This window comes from Chaetomium globosum, genomic scaffold (assembly GCF_000143365.1).
Source record: "Chaetomium globosum CBS 148.51 scaffold_7 genomic scaffold, whole genome shotgun sequence".
Lineage (NCBI taxonomy): Eukaryota > Fungi > Ascomycota > Sordariomycetes > Sordariales > Chaetomiaceae > Chaetomium > Chaetomium globosum.
In genome coordinates this window covers 931,702-948,934 of record NT_165982.1, presented here as the reverse complement: position 1 = coordinate 948,934, position 17,233 = coordinate 931,702, and the positions used below count along the sequence as shown (strand labels likewise).

General features: G+C 56.0%; 6 protein-coding genes across 6 annotated transcripts; 1 reads left to right on the top strand and 5 right to left on the bottom strand.

Moving 5' to 3' along the window:
• Window positions 1-41: 41 nt before the first annotated feature.
• CHGG_09884 (uncharacterized protein) lies at window positions 42-3,844 on the bottom strand (the record flags this gene model as incomplete). The annotated part of the gene is made up of 2 exons (XM_001227810.1): window positions 42-1,699; window positions 1,753-3,844. The coding sequence occupies 2 exons, from the start codon at window positions 3,842-3,844 to the stop codon at window positions 42-44; spliced, it is 3,750 nt and encodes a 1,249-aa protein (XP_001227811.1).
• A 761-nt stretch (window positions 3,845-4,605) lies between these two features.
• Window positions 4,606-7,488, bottom strand: CHGG_09883 (uncharacterized protein; the record flags this gene model as incomplete). The annotated part of the gene is made up of 7 exons (XM_001227809.1): window positions 4,606-4,817; window positions 4,937-5,061; window positions 5,250-5,492; window positions 5,805-6,176; window positions 6,695-6,860; window positions 6,910-6,965; window positions 7,208-7,488. 7 exons carry the CDS (start codon window positions 7,486-7,488, stop codon window positions 4,606-4,608), a joined length of 1,455 nt encoding a protein of 484 aa, XP_001227810.1.
• Window positions 7,489-8,342: 854 nt separating this feature from the next.
• On the bottom strand, window positions 8,343-10,645 carry CHGG_09882 (uncharacterized protein; the record flags this gene model as incomplete). Its single annotated transcript, XM_001227808.1, has 4 exons — window positions 8,343-8,441; window positions 8,892-9,048; window positions 9,109-10,445; window positions 10,508-10,645. The coding sequence occupies 4 exons, from the start codon at window positions 10,643-10,645 to the stop codon at window positions 8,343-8,345; spliced, it is 1,731 nt and encodes a 576-aa protein (XP_001227809.1).
• Window positions 10,646-11,734: 1,089 nt separating this feature from the next.
• Window positions 11,735-13,127, bottom strand: CHGG_09881 (uncharacterized protein; the record flags this gene model as incomplete). The annotated part of the gene is made up of 4 exons (XM_001227807.1): window positions 11,735-12,134; window positions 12,762-12,886; window positions 12,944-13,014; window positions 13,067-13,127. The coding sequence occupies 4 exons, from the start codon at window positions 13,125-13,127 to the stop codon at window positions 11,735-11,737; spliced, it is 657 nt and encodes a 218-aa protein (XP_001227808.1).
• A 597-nt stretch (window positions 13,128-13,724) lies between these two features.
• Window positions 13,725-15,155, top strand: CHGG_09880 (uncharacterized protein; the record flags this gene model as incomplete). The annotated part of the gene is made up of 3 exons (XM_001227806.1): window positions 13,725-14,368; window positions 14,426-14,876; window positions 14,934-15,155. The coding sequence occupies 3 exons, from the start codon at window positions 13,725-13,727 to the stop codon at window positions 15,153-15,155; spliced, it is 1,317 nt and encodes a 438-aa protein (XP_001227807.1).
• Window positions 15,156-15,586: 431 nt separating this feature from the next.
• On the bottom strand, window positions 15,587-17,221 carry CHGG_09879 (uncharacterized protein; the record flags this gene model as incomplete). Its single annotated transcript, XM_001227805.1, has 2 exons — window positions 15,587-16,952; window positions 17,052-17,221. 2 exons carry the CDS (start codon window positions 17,219-17,221, stop codon window positions 15,587-15,589), a joined length of 1,536 nt encoding a protein of 511 aa, XP_001227806.1.
• Window positions 17,222-17,233: the final 12 nt, after the last annotated feature.

Sequence of the window (17,233 nt, the reverse complement as noted above, 5' to 3'; positions counted from 1 at the left end):
CATCTTGCGCTTCTTCCGCTCCATATACGTCTGCCACGCCCTTACCAGCCCCGGCTCGGGCGTCGAGTCGTGGAAGTCGATGGCGCCGGCTGCGATGCGCCGGCCGTAGAATTGCCCCGGCACGGGGCCCAGCTCCAGGTGGCAGAGGAACCAGTGGGCGCCTGGGGCGCCCGAAAAGCGCGCCAGCACCCACTCGCCCGCGAACGAGGTCCAGGTGCGGCTCTTGAGATGAAGGCGATCATGCGTCCGACGAGGCGCTCTTCTTCCGTGGTGCCTTTGTCGGGGTCGGTGGGGGTGTTGGTGGTTGCGTCGGGTGGGTTGGCGGGATTGGGGGCGGCGGCGTCTTCTTTTGCGGGGGTTGGGGTGGTTGTGGTGGTGTTGGTGACGGAGAGGGTGTGGAGGATTTTGGCGCTGCGTTTGTCGCCCTTGCCTTTGTCCTGCTCCTGTAACACCCGGGCGCCCACGGACTCGATGACGTCTAGCTCCTGCTCTAAGATGCGCCTTTCACAGGCGAAACTGGTGATCACCCTGGCAAAGCCGGTGCTGATGGAGCACCAGCCCGATATCTTGTCGTGTGGACCGGCTGCTTTGGCAATTTGTCTCCGCAGCTTCTCGGGGTCGATCATGGTCACGACAACGCGCTGGATGTCGAAGAGTCCCTCGATACCGGAGTTGTTGACAATGATGGGGTTGGGCGAGATGGTGTTGAAATCTTGCCTTTCGAAGGAATCCTTTTCGGAGCCATGGCGCTGGGCAGTGGGTCGTTCACTTTTGTCAAGGTCGAAGTTGATCGATTGGAGCTCGGGTGGGAGAGTCTTGTTCAGTCTTTCGGCTGGCGTAACAGCGAGATAGTCCATCACTTGTCCGTCGAAGTCCTGCCAGGAGGGCTGTGCCGGGGGCCTGTCAACTGCCGCATATGGCGGTGGCGGGTCGGACATGACATCAGGACTTTCTGAGGCCTGAGGTGTCGCGGGAGCCTCGACTATTGCCGGCTGCTCCTCCACGGTTGAACTTTCGCCCTTTTTAGAGAATCCAAAAGAAGAGCTTTTCAGCCCCTTTCCCAGCCCGAACTTTGATGCCTTCTTGACTGAGCCCGAACTCTCCTCAACCTTCTTGGGAGATGCCGAGCTCATGAACCCAGACAAAGATAGAGAGGGCGCCGACAGAGACGTCACTGAGGGAATGGTGGGCATCTTCAGTAGTGAACTGCCCCTCTCGGGTGGAGGAGAGGCCGCAGATTCGGCCAACTTTGCTGCCTTGGCCTTTGCCTGCTGCTCCAACCTTTCTCTTCTGCAATACTCTCTGACGTATGCAACAATCTTTTCAAATCCCTCTTGCTGTGGCTTGAGCTCTCTGAAGCCATTTAAACGGACAATCTGCACTATCCGCTCAATCCAGTTGATCGGGAGGCTCTTGCGTTCCTTGTCTTTGAGGGAATCGATAGCGCTTCGTAAGGTCCGGATGACACTATGATATGTCGTCATGACATCGTCCATCTTGTCCTGGACCCTCGCAGCAAGAAGGAAATTGTATCGCCTGCCGCGGTCGACTTGTTTTCCGTACGCCCGGGGGGAGGAAGGGTACATCGACCTGCCCCGGATGGGGCTACCCATTTCCATCCCAGTCCAGTTGAACACGGAAATGTCGTTACGGCTTATTACCACCTCGTCGAGCAGCCGTGTCAGGGCTTTGGTGGAGCCTTCGGCAGCAAAAGTAGGAAATCGAACGTCCAAAATGCCCATCAACGCGTACGACTTGTCGGTTTCAACAGTAGGCCGTTCGCGTTCCGGACAGCTCCAACACGCTCTGAGCCGAGAATCCAGCTCGGCTTGTGCCTCGTATCCATGCTGTAAGTTTGCTGAATATGTCCGAACTCAGCAATCCATTGTCGATCTGCGAGAACGAGATCCTCAGTTTCAGCGACCAGACACTGAAGTATAAAGTTGAGGGCGTGCTGCGCGACCTCCTCGGTTCTCTCTTGTTCGCTCATATCTTTGGGGAAAGCCGTTAGATCCGGTTCTGGGAGGCATTTCTTGAGTCTCAAATAGTGTTCTCGCTGCCGCTTGGCATTCTCGTTGTCGCCGGCCAAGTCAGCCGAGGCAAGGTACACGGCTCGAGTCACTTCAGAAGTTGCCGTTTCCATGGTGAGGCTGCCCGGAATCCGAACACCAAGGACATCGAGAAGAGCGATCAATTGTTGAGCCGTCTCAACTCTGGAGACCTCGCTGAATGCTGTCCCCTTTGTTGGAGACCCCCCGACCTGGATGTTCTTGCGGAAGCGATCAAGCCGATCCAAGCTTTCTGCGTTGCCCAAGACCTGTGTGAGATTCTCTGAGTCCCAAAACCCCCGGGTCTCCTGACATGAAAAGCGGTAAATGTTCCTGGTGTCACCACCCGTGTAAAGTGCGATGAAGGGGATCAGATAGTAAAAGTACCCCAGGCTTTCCACCGGCCGGCTCAGGGGGGACCATAACGAGTTGACGTAAAAGGTTGTTTTGCTCATGACCAACTCCTGTAAAGTCCAAGCCCGCGTCGACCACTCCGGTGCCTTTGGTCCGTACTTCTTGATGTCCCTGAAATCCTGGATATTGGGTGGCTCATCAAGCGGCTGCTTGTTCCTGCGCTCCGCCTGAAAGCGGTCCCAATCCTTGACGGCATCCTCCTCATTAAAGCGAGTGTCGAGTTGCACCAGGGTGAATTCAGCATCGGCGTACCAATCTCCCATGAGCGACAGGGATTCAGAAAGCTCCCCTCCGTTTGACTTGTCAATGCAGCATGGGTCCGTCCACAAATAGCACTTCTCGCGGTCTCGGAAGAGCTTGGTCTTGAAGATGCGGTCGGCTTCTTGAATGGCCCGGTCGATTTTGATGACCGACTTCCACCTCTGCAGACGGCAAACCATCTCATCAAGTGCATCGCGCAGACGAGGATGCCGCTGGAAGTACTCAATGTCAATCTTTGCCGAGTCATGCTTATCCTGCGCTTTCTTGAGCGTGCCCGCAGCTGCCATGATCTCGGCTTCGATCTCGGTTATGACCTCGCCGCCCAGGTTTCCCCCACTCGGTCGATGAGCAGAGGCCTTGTGAGTCTCAGATTTCCCCAAATGCGCCTCCATCTCCTCGTCCACCCGATCCTGCATCTGGTTGACAAGATGGCTGAATATCTTTTGTTCCATTTTTGCAAAGCGTAGTTTGGTTGTTTTCTTGTCTTCGTCGTCCTTTGCGCTTCCGAGCTTGTACTCAACACTGCGTACGTCAAGACGGCGGCTTAGGAGGTCGCCAATATTGAGTGGCACTGCTTCCTCCCCACCTAACTCCTTGATCAAGCCCTCCTGTTCTTCAATATCCAACCGGCATTGGTCCACAGCCAACTGCACATCGCTCTTCCTCTTGTTTTGCAGACTCGTCTGTCCATTTCGAGCCGCCTCCCTCGCGCGCTCAAGCTCCTTTCTCCGGGCGTCTCTGATGTAACTGAGTGATACTTCGACGCCTTTCCACCGATGAGACAGCATGCAATATTGACCACGAACACCGATTGCCGGGTACTCCACCAAGTTGCCCGTCTCGATGTCAAACATCCGGTACGGGCGCTGTCCGGGCGGCAGGTCCGCAGTCCCAAGGAACTCGACGTCCCGTAAACCGGCGACGGCGTAGTCTCGGTCTTGCACAAAGCTCGGCTTGGCCCAGGGAGTAAACCAAAGATTGAGTAATGCTCGCAACTTTTCGGGACTCTCGCCGAAATCTTTGAAGGTTTTGGCCAGCGTCTCGGGGTTTAGGTCCGCCATCTCAAGCACCTTGGACATGGCATTGGCTTGGATCTTGGCGGCATCTAACGAGAGCGCCATTTTGGATGTATTCCCGTTGTCTTCAAGGGGTAGACTTGGTGACTATTTGGTAGGTGGATGGTTCGGGTAAGACGTGGAAGTTGTTGAAACCGGTGGTTGGATTTGCAGTCTCAGGGGCTCAAGTGGTATGACATTTGCTTGGTCAACATGTTTCTGAGCCCTAAAGTGAAATATTAAACACAAAGATATGGTGCTGTGAGGACCTCCCCGAACGGCTGAAGACAGCAATTAATCAAGCTTTCTGGGTGGTGCAACCAAGCACGAACTCTGGCAGCGGCCAATAGAAGATCTACCTCTTCTCCAGGCCTGCATGTAGCGTATCACAGACGTTGATCAGGGCCATGGGATGTCTCGGTCAACCAGTAATCTTCAACGCCCGCACTCCCAACTTGCCGTTCAGCTGCCATCGCGCAAGCCCTAATCCAATGGCTCTTGAGCATCTTCAGAGACTCACTACTGCATCTGGAATGGGCTTGATGCCCAATGCCCGGAGAGTCGCACCGACCAGGGGGCGCGGGGAAGTGAGGTCCCCGTGTCCGTTGTGCGTCGAACCAGCAATACAGATGGCCCTCCATTATCCCCGGCTGAGAGGACCTATCGGAAACTTTGACCGCACAGCCATTTGGGCTCTCGATAGACGTTGCTAACAGTGTTGTCCGTCGGTTCTGGGGATACCAACCTACCCCTTAGCCCACTCCGTCTCTTCTCCGGCCTAGATTTCTTGATACCTTCTTCACTTGCCTCCCCTATCCGACATGGCATCATACCATCGAGTGCTCGGCGTACACGGTCGATCTGTCAATCAAAAGAGCGTCGAGTGTGATTAGTGAGCACCTCGCAATCCCAAAAGACGTGACCGGCGTGTGTCTAACGCTAGCAGTGACATCCACCCATGGGATATCTTGATCAATGGCGAGAGATGGGCTGGCAAGATTCGACTTGTGGGATTTGTGGACTCCTTCTTCCTCATTTGCTATTCGGGCCAGTCCCGGTTTGAGCATGGGATTGTGGTATACAGTACGCATTGGTGAATTTCAACTGACGAGCACGAGCTGATCATATCCCAGAGGACGATGATGCCATTCGAGGTACCTTGCAGAGGGCCGGGGTGGACGCTGCAGAGATCGAACTGAACGTGGTGAACAAGAGCAAGGTTGAGGCTGAAGGCAGCACGGGTACGTTCCTGATTTTTGACGGGGGAGAAAGGAAACATCAGGCTGATGCCGTATTGGATCCAGAGCCGCCAAAGTATTTCCAATTTGAGAGCCAGAAGGGCGGGCTCGACTACCAAGTCACCAGTCTTGGCCATTCGATTGACCTGAAGACCGAGTACCCCAGATCATCGTTGAAGAAGTACGAGATCAAACTCCGAAAGGGCAGGGACATGGTGATGAAGAGTACGTACCTTGCAGCGACTAACTTAATGGTCATGGCATCGAAGGGATCTAACACAAGCTGCGCGTTATAGAAAGGACCAAGCGCGGCGTCAGCCAGCATGACTTGTTCGATCTCATGTATGACGCCGTGCGGCTCGGCATCATCACGCACGCCGAGCTGGTCGGAGTCATCATTGGCAAGACATACGGGGGCACAGCCTTGGAGGATGTCACTTCCAAGTACTTTGACGGGCTTGGCGGCGGAAAGGGGGCTAATAGTTTGTCGTTGTCGGGTGAGAGGGCATCGTAGATGGAGGTTCAACAAACCTGAAAGGGGTGACTAGAGGTGAAGCTAAAGGGTATGTATTGCATGTAGCAATTGTCAGTCGTATAGTACAGCACACCCAACAACTACATCCACCAAGTAGTCCCCTTCCCAAATCTAACACTCCTTCACCAACTGCACCTGATACCCCACCGCCTCGACGCCCTTCACCCTCCCATCCCCCCCGACCCCAAAAACAAAATGATCCCTCGCCCCAAACTCAAACGTCGACCGATCCATCATCGCCCACGTCACGCACGAATTCATCCCCCACGCAAACAACCCATCCTGCTCCCTCACCTGCTCCGCCGTCGCCCGCGTCCCCACCGCCCTCCACGACGTCTCCCCCTCCGCCCCCGTCGACGCCGGGTACAGCCGATACCGCATCGGCGGGTCCAGCACCGGCGCCGTCGCCGGCGGCAGCGTGCTCCCCGGATCCGTGCGCGGGACGTCGACGCCGCGCATGATGTACCGCGTGATGGCGATGCCCGGGCCGTCGTCGTCGTCGTCGTCGGCGGCGGCGGTGAGGGAGAGGGTTAGGGTGGAGTTGGTGCGCTTGTCGGTGTAGGTGCCGGCGTAGGCTGCGGCGGTTTCGGACTTGCCGGCGGCTTCGATGGCCGGGAGGAGGGGTCTGGATGATGCGTGACATCATGAGGGTCATGGTGGTTTGGGAGCCTCGGTGGGGCCGGCGGGGGCCGGCGACCAGGAGGGTGAGGCACCAGGTCGTAGTCGGGAATGAGGACCAGTTTGGGGAGTGTGTAGTTGATGAGGTCGCCCGTTTTGGTGTAGAGTTTCGATGAGTCGGCCCGTCCGTAGGTGATGTTGGAGGCGTGGTAAGATCTCCCAGGGTTGGCTCATTTGGAGGGCGGAGGAGGAGGTGGCTGTGACGGGCTTCATCCATTAGCGGGTTTGGACGGGCGGGAGTAGCTTGTATTGGAGGATGGCGTCGCCGAAGCGGTGGAGGTCGTTGATGGTGGAGTAGTAGCCGCCCGCGCCGGGGGAGGGGGTTAGTTGGGGGGTTGTGGGGCGAGGGAGAGGGGGTTGGCTCTCACGGGCCTTCGAAGCCGAGATCAGCAGTCCACCAGACTGTCGTTGACGGGAATGAAACCTAGAGAATCGTCATCGGGCTTGGTGGCCGAGGTACGCGACATGTTGGTGGGCTTCCAAATCTCGTTGGTCACATATTCGGTGAAAGATTGGTTGGTTATGGCCTCGACGGCGAAACTGAGGATGGGGAAGGCGATGTTGGAGTACACGGTCTGGGGCGAGAATGGGACCTGTGCCGGGGGCCGCTGCCCAAAGTGCTCGAAGAACACTATCACACGTTAGATCCAATTGTGTCGTTGTCTGTTAAGGGTGCCTACCAGTCTTGTTGCACCCGGGCATCCCGAAAAAGCCAGAGCAACCAAGGAAGTTGGAGCTGTTTGCTTTTGGGTAGCCATACGCCGACAAATCACCGAACGGAGCAATATCGGTGATGTCTATCATCGTTAGCCAAGGTCAAGGGGAGATATCAACCATCATAGCAACACTCACAGTCAGAAGGAATGCCAGCCCATGTGCGACGCCAGCGCCCCCAAAGTAACATCATCCCACTCCACCACCCAGATCGGATTATCCTCCCTTGCCTGACTTCTAAGTGTCCTCAACTCGGGCACATACTTCGTGATGGGGTCATCAAGGCTAACCCCCTGGTCCTTAAGCTTGAGCAACGCCAAGACAGGGAACACCTTGGTCAAGCTCCCCAGGCGGAAGATGGTGTCCAAATCGACCTTCTGCACACCCTTCTTGTCCTTGTTGGGCGGTGTGTAGGTGTATTCGAAGAGCAGATCGGGTTCGTGGATGGATTTGACGCCAATTGCTACCGCAGTGGTGTTGTAGGTTGATGTCATCTGGTTGAGGGATATCCTGGAGGGCGGCCACGGCCACCGGTACTGCTTCATGTTTGCTGGGTTGTTTTGGGGGCGGGGAGAACGGGACCCAGAGGAGGGCAGTGGCCGTTAAGGGCTGCGAGAGCCCCTGTGCCCAGGCACGAGAGCAAGATTGAACTGATCTTCAACATCTTGGAACGTGCGCCAGTTCAGGGAAATGGAAGAAGGCGTTTATGGAATGGGGATGGCAAACCATCAAGGCATCATGATACCGCGCGCGATGGCCGCGTCTTATACACGAACAGCGGTGATATCACCCCAATGTCCAACCTGCATGCATACACCTCGCATGAGCCTCATCTTGCGTCGCCATCGTCACGTCGTGAGCCACACAGCCTCCAAATCAGGCACACTGTTGATCATCCAACTACAGATTGGAAAACAACACGCTACAACCCAGCTGGTTGGGACGCGGTATTGCGGCGTTCACTGTGATTCGCTTGCTCGGAACACACATCGCCAACAGTGCACCAGGGGTTCGAAGCCTTCAAAAAAAACATGGCCCGGAGTTGGTGGCTTGCTGGGGCTCTGGAAAACCCAACGGCACTCGCGCCCGATCCAAACCTCGGCCGTGGGATCAAAGGGGGCGGGTCTGGCTTCAGATCATCCCCATACTAGCTTCAACGGCTTAGACCGACTGCGACGTGGCTGCTAGGGAGGACGGGGCTGAGGGGCCCTTAATTGACGTCAACGACCCACAGCTCGCACACTGCACGTGACTGAAGCCGAGAATCATACTGAGGGCGGAAGAACCCGTGGTTGACATTAGGCAACGATATAGCAGGGGCATGGTATGGTAGAAGACCCGGTAAGCAACGCAGGGATACAGGCTCGCTCCTGGGATGTTGCATTATGCGGTGAACATCCTAGTACTTCTGCTCTTCCCCCGGGGCATGAGCCCCAGGACCACCACGGCCCAGCGGCTCGAGCAACAATGCTGGCTTTCCCTGGCCCCAGCTCGCAGGCTAGACCAAAATAAAGCAGACCAAGCCATCCCCCCACCCGCATCCCGATCTTCGGGACGGAGAATATCGCTGTCTCTCCCACCCAACCCACAATCATTCGAAAAGACGCCGTCGCTATGCAGTTTGTCTCGTGCAGCCTGGATCCGAAATTCTGTTCGCCAACGCCTGCCAGTAGTTACTCAACACGCACACGGCCTAGTCCTCCTTCTTGGTCAACGCCCACCAGAACAACATGGCATACAATCCAGTCCACAGACTAAGGATTGCAACCAGAAATGGGAGAAACCCTTCACCCACACGCACAGTGCAACTCTAATAATCATTGCCACATGACTCATATTCCACCGATCCAAACCAGGATTGATGAGCCCAACGCTTGATCTGGGGGCGCGGTGGCACACCGTCAAGATCTCCGGCGCCAGCCTAATTGCCGGGACGCAAGTCACACACCTCGAACTCCAGGGTCTTCGACTCATAAACGTGGCCCTGTGGGTGTCCGGCCTCGACATACAGGTTGTCGACGGCGTGGTGATGAAATGTCTCGGTTCTTTGACAAGACAGGATGTGCGGGAGCCCGGGAGGGTTGGTGAGGCGGAAGATGCCCCATCTGGCTTGATGTCAGTATGGCGGTCCGGGTTCGGGAGAGAACAAAAGGGAAAAGACTTACGAGGGCTCGTATTGCGGCGCGCACACGATCGCAATACTCTCCGGCATCATCACCTGGTACCCGGCTTGGGTGTGCAGGTCGCGCGAGCTCATAAAACACGTCTGCGTGGGGTGGGTATGAATCCAACCAATCACTATTAGGTCGTTGGTGATGCAGTAGTCGAGCATGCCCGACTCGTTCTCCGTCTCGCACGTGTCCGATGTGCATCGCTGCTCCGGAATCACCAGATGCGAGATGAAGAGCGCGTTGTTGACCGTCGTGCCGCAGAGCATCCCGCACATCTCCAACCCTTGGCGCGTGTTGTTCGCCGCAATCGCCAGGAACTTCTGCCGCAGGGTGCTAGGGAGGAAGACGGGCCTGATCGGGTCACCATTCTCGAGGTATCCCGCCGGACGAAAGGTAACCCGCTTTTTGTACGGCTCGCTTGCAGGCTTCGGGGGGACGGCCGGTGCCTCTTCGGGAAGAGGACTGTAGTCTGGAAAACTGCCCGGGAGCGCTAGTTCCTTTGCTGGCCGGGGCGGCGGGAGAATGGGGGACTCCCGTTCCAAATCCAAACTCTTGTCGGGCCGCGGCGGCAGCCTGGCGGGCGACCGGTCGACTTCTCGCTCTTTTGGCGGGCGCGGAGGCTGAATCCTAGGGCCGCCTGGGCGGTCTCGCGAAGTGGGACGTTGATATCCGAGCGGCGATGACTTTGTAATCGAGGGGTAAGAATATGTGGACGGTCGGGCAGGTCCTTCGTCTTCGTAACGCCGGTGCTCATCGGACCCATCTAATTGGCGCCGGGTGGCTTCCATCTGCCGCCGGAGTTCTTCGTCGTCCATGTATGGCGGTGGAGCCCTCCTATCACTCTCGTAAACCCGTCCGTCACGTTGCCTGCTGATTCGCCGTCTGTATTCTTCGTCCTCCAACGCACCCGCGGCCCGTCTGCGTCTTCTCATCTCCTCCCTTGCCAGGTCGACTGCAAGATCCTGGTGGTCTTGTGCGTCGAGGATGTTAGCGGGCGAGGCGTAGTTCCACGAGAGTGCTGGATCGTTGGCAGCATGCCTTGCGTATGGTGACGACGAGGCGGGTGGTGCGAAATCCCGATCCCTAGCGGCATCTTTCTGCGTCGTGGTAATCTCCACCCATCGGTCATAGGCGTCGTCAAGTTGGGGGCGCAGTATCTCTAGTGTCTCGATAACTTTTGGGATGCGTTTTTGCAGCGGCCTCAAGGTTTTCTTCGCTTCGGGTTCTTTAGCTTCGGGATGTTTGACGAGATAATCGAGCACCAAGACGGAGTACCGAAACAGTACAAGGTATGATTGGGGGAAGTTTCCTTCTCGCAGATAGACTTGAGCCTGTTCGATGACATGTGTTAGTGTAAATGCAGCCTGTAGATTCGGGGAATGGCCAAGAGAACCTGATGATGAATAGTCTCGGCGGCACGCGCCCAGTGCTTGAAGCCGATACGCGGGTTCCATTCGAACTCTTTTGCTTTGTCGGTCAATTGCCTTGCATTCATGGGCTTATTGCCCAGCATCGCGTCGGTTTGGTTCATCTTGACTGAGATGCCCGGCGAGATTGGGTCGATGTTTTGAAGGAGGACGCCGGGCGGAGCTGTGATGCGGTAGCTCGACAAATGTTGGCTGCCGCAAGGTGGCTTGAACGATGCTCGTGGTCATGGCCCTTCTTGAAGGGGAGTGGTTGCCTGGAATGCCAAAATCATGTCGTGCGTGGCATGGCATATGAATTAGCAATTGCCAGTGACAGAAGGCACGCTTTGCCAGGTGCCTGTTCGTGGTTGCGGCAGGCAGGTTGGGTTGGTTGACCCCGCCATCCTGTCATCCCGCTAACTTCCATTGTCCGGGCCTAGCGCTGAGGACTGCGGGGCAGCTGAATCAGCCCAGCTGGCTCTGAGCTCAGTCAAGCACGGACCTTTTCCAAGTTCACATTTCCATGCTTGGCACTTCAAACAGCTGTCTCATTCTTTTCATTTTTTAAAACTTTACCCAGAACGCTGAGGGTCGTGGTGGTTTAGTTGATGGATATTAATATTTAATAGCATCAGTAAAAGGCCATTGATAGGTATTTGACTTTGGCTTGCAGCATTGAGGTCCTTATTCAAGCATTGGACGATTGACTTGGTTGCCTTTTTTTGTTTTTGTTATTTTTGTCCCCTTCATTTTTTCCCTTTTTGTTTCATTCGGTCCGCTTGAGCAATGAACCGGAATTACCGGCCACCCATCCGACGAAACGAATCTCGCCTCTGATATCCCCTGTCTCAGTCCCCACGGATGGCATCGTCAACTCAACGAGCTCAGCTGGTGATTTGTTGGGCCTCTCGGGATTAATCGGGATGAAAGGCTGGCTTTGCCCTGGTCGTCCCGGGTGGCACAAACCGCAATCTGCCACGAGGGCCGGCCCGACCTCAGTCTTGTTTTTGTTTGGGGACATGGTGGGAATAAGGAGGACCGGGCAGGGCTTGGGCAAAATTTTCGGTTGGGTATAAGATGTTCTGCCCGAAGCCGACGTTGTGTCCCGTGAAAACAACTCACACTTGTTCCGTATCTTCCTCCCACTTCTCATTCCCTCCAGCCATCCCGTCTGCTCGCCGCTACCACTCCCCGCCATGGTAGTTTCCAACATTTCACGCCCCAACTCTGGGAGCCTCAGATGCCAAGGTGCTTATGTTCGTAGCTTTGCTGTCCATCATCCGGCTGACCCTCGTAGCAAGCATCCAGTCGTCCATGGACTTCCTGAGCCTCACCCTCGGCCGGTTGTCCATCCCGTCAGAGGCATGCCTGTTCAGTCTCCTCACCCAGTGTTTCAGCAAGATGAAGCAAATCTTCGACCTTAACGATCCTTCAAACATCCTCGCGGAGCCGGCCACTCTCGAGCGCATTCTAAACTCCATCTTCGACACCACATCTGCCCCCTTCGTCACGGAAAAGTCGTTTCGCATCGCTGCTGGGCTCGATGACCACGATAGGTCATGTCTGTTTGTCGAAGCCGTGGCGGGCATGGTCTTGGTCTTCCGCCGCCTTACCCTGGCCGGCGGTGTAGTATCCTCACGTGTGCTGTCCCGGGAGCTCCAGCTTTTCGCCGAGAGCGAGCAGCGGCGGGTGGTCTTGGATAAGATCGGCAGCAGCGCCCTCTTCAGCTCCTGTTACACTAAGAGCTCCCTCGTCGATTTCCTGATGGCGGCCATTGACGAGGATAATGTTCAGCACCATGATGCGCTGCCTCTTAGCGCCGCTGGCGAGCATCTCTTGAACGATAATGTCACTTGGGTTAGCGACCGGCCATGCAAGAACATGGGGCTACCATGGGGGTTCACGATCATGACTTTGAACTAGGGAAGTCGATGAGCGGGGGAAGCTGTACAATATCGTGTATCATCTCCATTCTGAGTAGAACGTAGCGCGGCGTTGGGGTATCTGTCTTGGTTAAAAAAGAACCGCTCTGCTACCACGCCCCCCCCTGCACTGGTCCGACGTGTTATGCCTTGACGGCTTGCGGAGCAGGTGCCTGCGCATTGGCTTGGGCCTGAATAATTTCACCCTTCTTCTTCTCCATTTTGCCCTGCATCTCTTTGATATGCGACTCTAACCTCGAACTTCAGACAGGGACGTGATTAGCTTCTTTGCATAAAAGCCATGGGTGTCGCTGCTTACGTCTCCTTCTCGATGAACTCCAGCCGGCCGTTGACGGTGCTTTCCGCCTCGGCCTTTTCTTGCTTGAGTAACACGGGCCCGATGAGCTTGTAGATAGTCTCCCCTTCTTTCAACTTGGAAAACTCCTGGCAGATATCATCAGCCTTGGCATCCCACAGTCATCTTGAAGACTGGGATCACACCTTTTGTACTCCGAGGTTCTCCTGCATCTGTGCCTCTAGCTTTTGTCTCGACTGAACCGTATCTTGGAGGTCTGACTTGGGCATGAATAGCTGCTAAGGGTTTACAGATAATTCACAAAATACCTTGTTGCAACTTGGTAAACTCCTCTGAGAGGGCTTGCAGCTTGGCCTGGGTGTCTGCCATTATGCCCAAGAATATCGCAAGGATGAGCGAGAAAGGCGTAGATTCCAAAAGACGTCCAAGTGATTTGTAGATGACGCGGCTCAAGGCTGAGGCTTCGGACCACTTTAGGCAGTTGTTGTTCTGTCGGTACTTGGCGGGGGAGTTAACGGTGAAGTGAAAGTGAAAGTGCTCCGCAGCCGATTTCTCTGGAGCCTGAAAGTTGGTGTTAGCATTCAGCACATGTTGATATAGTAAACCCTAACACAGTCGAAGTCCGCCCGCCCCACTAACCAAGCCGAGTGGCGTCAGCCCCGCGCTCCTGCTCCCTGGTCAACAACGGCCCCAGATTGAACGAATGGTTTTCTGTTTTTGAGTCGAGCTCGTCACAAACGCAATCGTTTCTGTTTGGTCACCGGCCAACCTCAACAAGTACCACGAGGGGCGACACCCTCGCCAGCAACCTCGGCGTCTGCCTAACCATCGACACAAAAACCTGCTTTCGCCCGGCGATTGCCCACCGCAGGCAGCCCAGTTCGAACCGCGGAAAACGATCACAAACAACCGCCAAAGCTCCGGCCCAAACTTCACTCACCCGCCCGACGAACTCCACCACACACCATGTCCAACACCGACTTCCTCGACCGCGCGATCAAGCAGGTGCGCGTGGCGATCGACGCCGACAACGCCGGGCAGTACGACAAGGCATACCAGCTGTACTACCAGTCGCTGGAGCTGTTCATGCTGGCGCTGAAATGGGAGAAGAACCCCAAGTCCAAGGAGATGATCCGGGCCAAGACGGGCGAATACATGGACCGCGCCGAGAAGCTCAAGGCCCACCTCGCCGACGGCGAAGCCAAGCGGAAAAAGCCCGGGATGGTGGGCGTCAATGGCGCCTCGACGGCCGGCACGGGGAAGGGCAAGGAGGCGGGCGAGGACGGCGCCCCGGAGCTCGACGAGGACAGCAAGAAGCTGAGGAATGCGCTGTCGGGGGCCATTCTGCAGGAGAGGCCGAACATAAGCTGGGATGATGTCGCTGGGTTGGAGGCGGCCAAGGACGCGCTGAAGGAGGCGGTGCTGCTGCCGATCAAGTTCCCGCATTTGTTTCAGGGGAAAAGGCAGCCATGGAAGGGGATTCTGTTGTATGGGCCGCCGGGGACGGGTAAGAGTTACCTTGCGAAGGCGGTCGCGACGGAGGCGAAGAGCACGTTCTTCAGCGTGAGCAGTTCGGATTTGGTGAGCAAATGGATGGGTGAGAGTGAAAGGTAAGACCAGCGCTTCTTTCCGAATCACTACCAGGCGCTGACACAGTGATATCATAGGCTAGTCCGACAACTCTTCGCTATGGCACGAGAGAACAAGCCGGCAATCATTTTCATCGACGAGATCGACGCGCTGTGTGGCCCCCGTGGGGAAGGCGAATCTGAGGCTTCTCGCCGAATAAAAACAGAGATGCTCGTTCAAATGGACGGTGTGGGGAAGGACAGCAAGGGCGTTCTCATATTGGGCGCGACAAATATTCCGTGGCAGCTCGACGCCGCCATCCGCCGTCGTTTCCAGCGCCGTGTACATATCAGCTTACCCGACCTGGCCGCGCGGACGACCATGTTCAAACTTGCGGTCGGCGACACCAACACGGCTCTCAAGCCGGAGGACTTCCGCGAGCTGGCAAAGGCAGCGGAGGGGTACTCGGGGTCAGACGTGAGCATCGTGGTGCAGGATGCGTTGATGCAGCCCGTGCGGAAGATCCAGCAAGCAACCCATTTCAAGAAGGTACGGCGGCTTGCCCCCTGGTTTCACTCATGGTCCGATTGATAACTGAACTCTTAGGTAATGGTTGACGGCGTCCAAAAGCGCACTCCTTGCTCGCCAGGCGACCCGGATGCGGAGGAGATGACATGGGAAAAGGTGGAGTCGGAGGATCTGCTCGAGCCGCTGGTGGAAAAGAAGGACTTTATCAGGGCCATCAAGTCCAGTAGGCCAACGGTGTCTCAAGTGGACCTGGAGAAATACGAAGAATGGACAAATGAGTTTGGAAGCGAGGGTGCGTGATCATACATGCGGCATAGTGGGTTCGTAGGACTTTGGACATCATTCGGGCAGGTGTTGTAGGCAAGCAGGCGTGTGGCGTTAAACATCCACTGGCTCAGTATGCGGCATGGATAGGGGATGTCGGGTTGTCTTTGTAGATGGATCTTGACACTTGCGGCGGGTCATTTTCCGAATTCTTACCGCTGGCTCAACATTGCCCGCATCAATATCGATCCATAGAGTGCAGGCAGATTCGACTTTGTTTCCATTTCCACGCCATGGTATGGTACATTCCATTGCAGAACATTGTGTCTCGACACATAGCCCGAAAACTCCATTTGCCCAACCCAAACAAACCCCACAGGAACTCCAAAAAAAAGCAGAGCGAAGACCAGCCAACGAAACCAACAAGAGACTTCGCCAAAGTAGCAAGATAGCAATGGTAAATCCAGCTATTCGGCGGCCACCGACTTTCTCTTCTTCTTTTTCTTCTTCTCGCCATCTCCGTTGACGTCGGCCATCTCAACATCCTCGCCCCCAACGCTCTTCCGCTTCTTGTCCTTCTTCTCTTTCTTTTCCTTCTTCTCCTTCTTTTCCTTCTTGTCCTTCTTCTCCTTGGCCGGCGGGTGGTCGATCATCTCCTCGTCAATATCCATGTCGTCGCCGTCGTCCATGATGGCCTGCATGGCCTTGCCCATCGCGTCGATGTTCTTCATCGGCTTGGTGCCCTTGGCGTACCACTCCAGCCGTTGCTCGAGCTGGTCGCGCATTACCTCACCGAAGCGCTTCGTCGGCTTCTCGGAAAAGTTATCGATACGGCTAGCAATGGAGCACTTGTTGGCCAGGTACCGCGAGATGCGGCCCTTGACTTTGGGGCCGGCACGCCCAATGAAGGAGCTCTGGTAAAGCAGGCCGTACTTGGGTGTCGCACCCTTTGTCTTAAGGGCACGGAAGAGGGCCTTCTCGGCACCGAGAATCTGGAGCGTCGAGGCGGGGTACTTGGCGAGGTTGGTCAGAGAGCCGGCGTGAGAGATGAGGCGGGCCGCAACCGGGGTGCCCAAAATGACCTGCAAGTTGGGGGCAACATCACCCATCTTCTTGTCGAGGGACTCGGCGAGGATGCGCCTGAAGTCGGCCATCTTGGAAACGTTCGAGGCAAGGTCCTTGACCATGGCCAAATCGGTATCGCTGATGTCTTGCCCCATAGAGATCTTCGCCGCTTGAATGATGGCCTCGGCCTTGTCCTGGTCTTGGTTGAGGACATTTGCAAGGTCGTCAACGCTCTCGTCGGAAAGGGTCCCCTTGTTGCCGATGGCGAGAACCAGCTTGGCGTAGGTGCCATTGTCGGACACGATCCGGATGAGTTCGGGGAAATGCCAGCCATACCACTCCCTAACGCGCATCGCACTTTGGTTGATACCCTTGTCAAGCGCGTCTAGGGTCGCAATGCCCTGAATAATGTGGTTGTCGTTCTTGTGGACGCTGAACTTGACCTTGGCGCGGGAGTAGGCGTGGCCAAGACCCAGCTGAGCCCGATTGATATCGCCCTCTTGCAGACCCTTGAGAAGTTTGTTGGCGTGGAGACGGATGCCACGGAGGAGCGCGGCGACAACCTCGGAGGTGTCGGCAGCCTCGCACTGGACGCCGGGGAAGGCGGCGCTGATCTCTCCCGCCAGCCGCTTATCCACCACGCCCAGCACGATCTTGCTCTTCTTGCCGCTGGTCTGCGGCAGGTTGAGTTCGAGAGTGTTCTTGAGATGGTCGGGCATGATTCCTTCCGAAATTAGGTTGATCGCTTCCAAACCGTGGGCGGCAGACCTAGAAACGATCAGCCGGACGAACGACGATAGCGCGCGACAGCAGCAAGCCATTGCGAGCCATCTGAGCCGAGATGGACGCGCACGCAGATACACTTACGTCCAGGGGTTGAAGCTGCGCAATTGAATCATCTTGCCAAACTTATCCAGGCTCTTCATCGCATCCTTAACCTCGGGCAGTTCCAGGCCGACGGTATCGGCTTGGTGTACCACCTCGAACAGCGAAAAACCGACGGCGCTCTCGAAGAGCAAATAATTAACCACCACCATCTTGGCCAATTG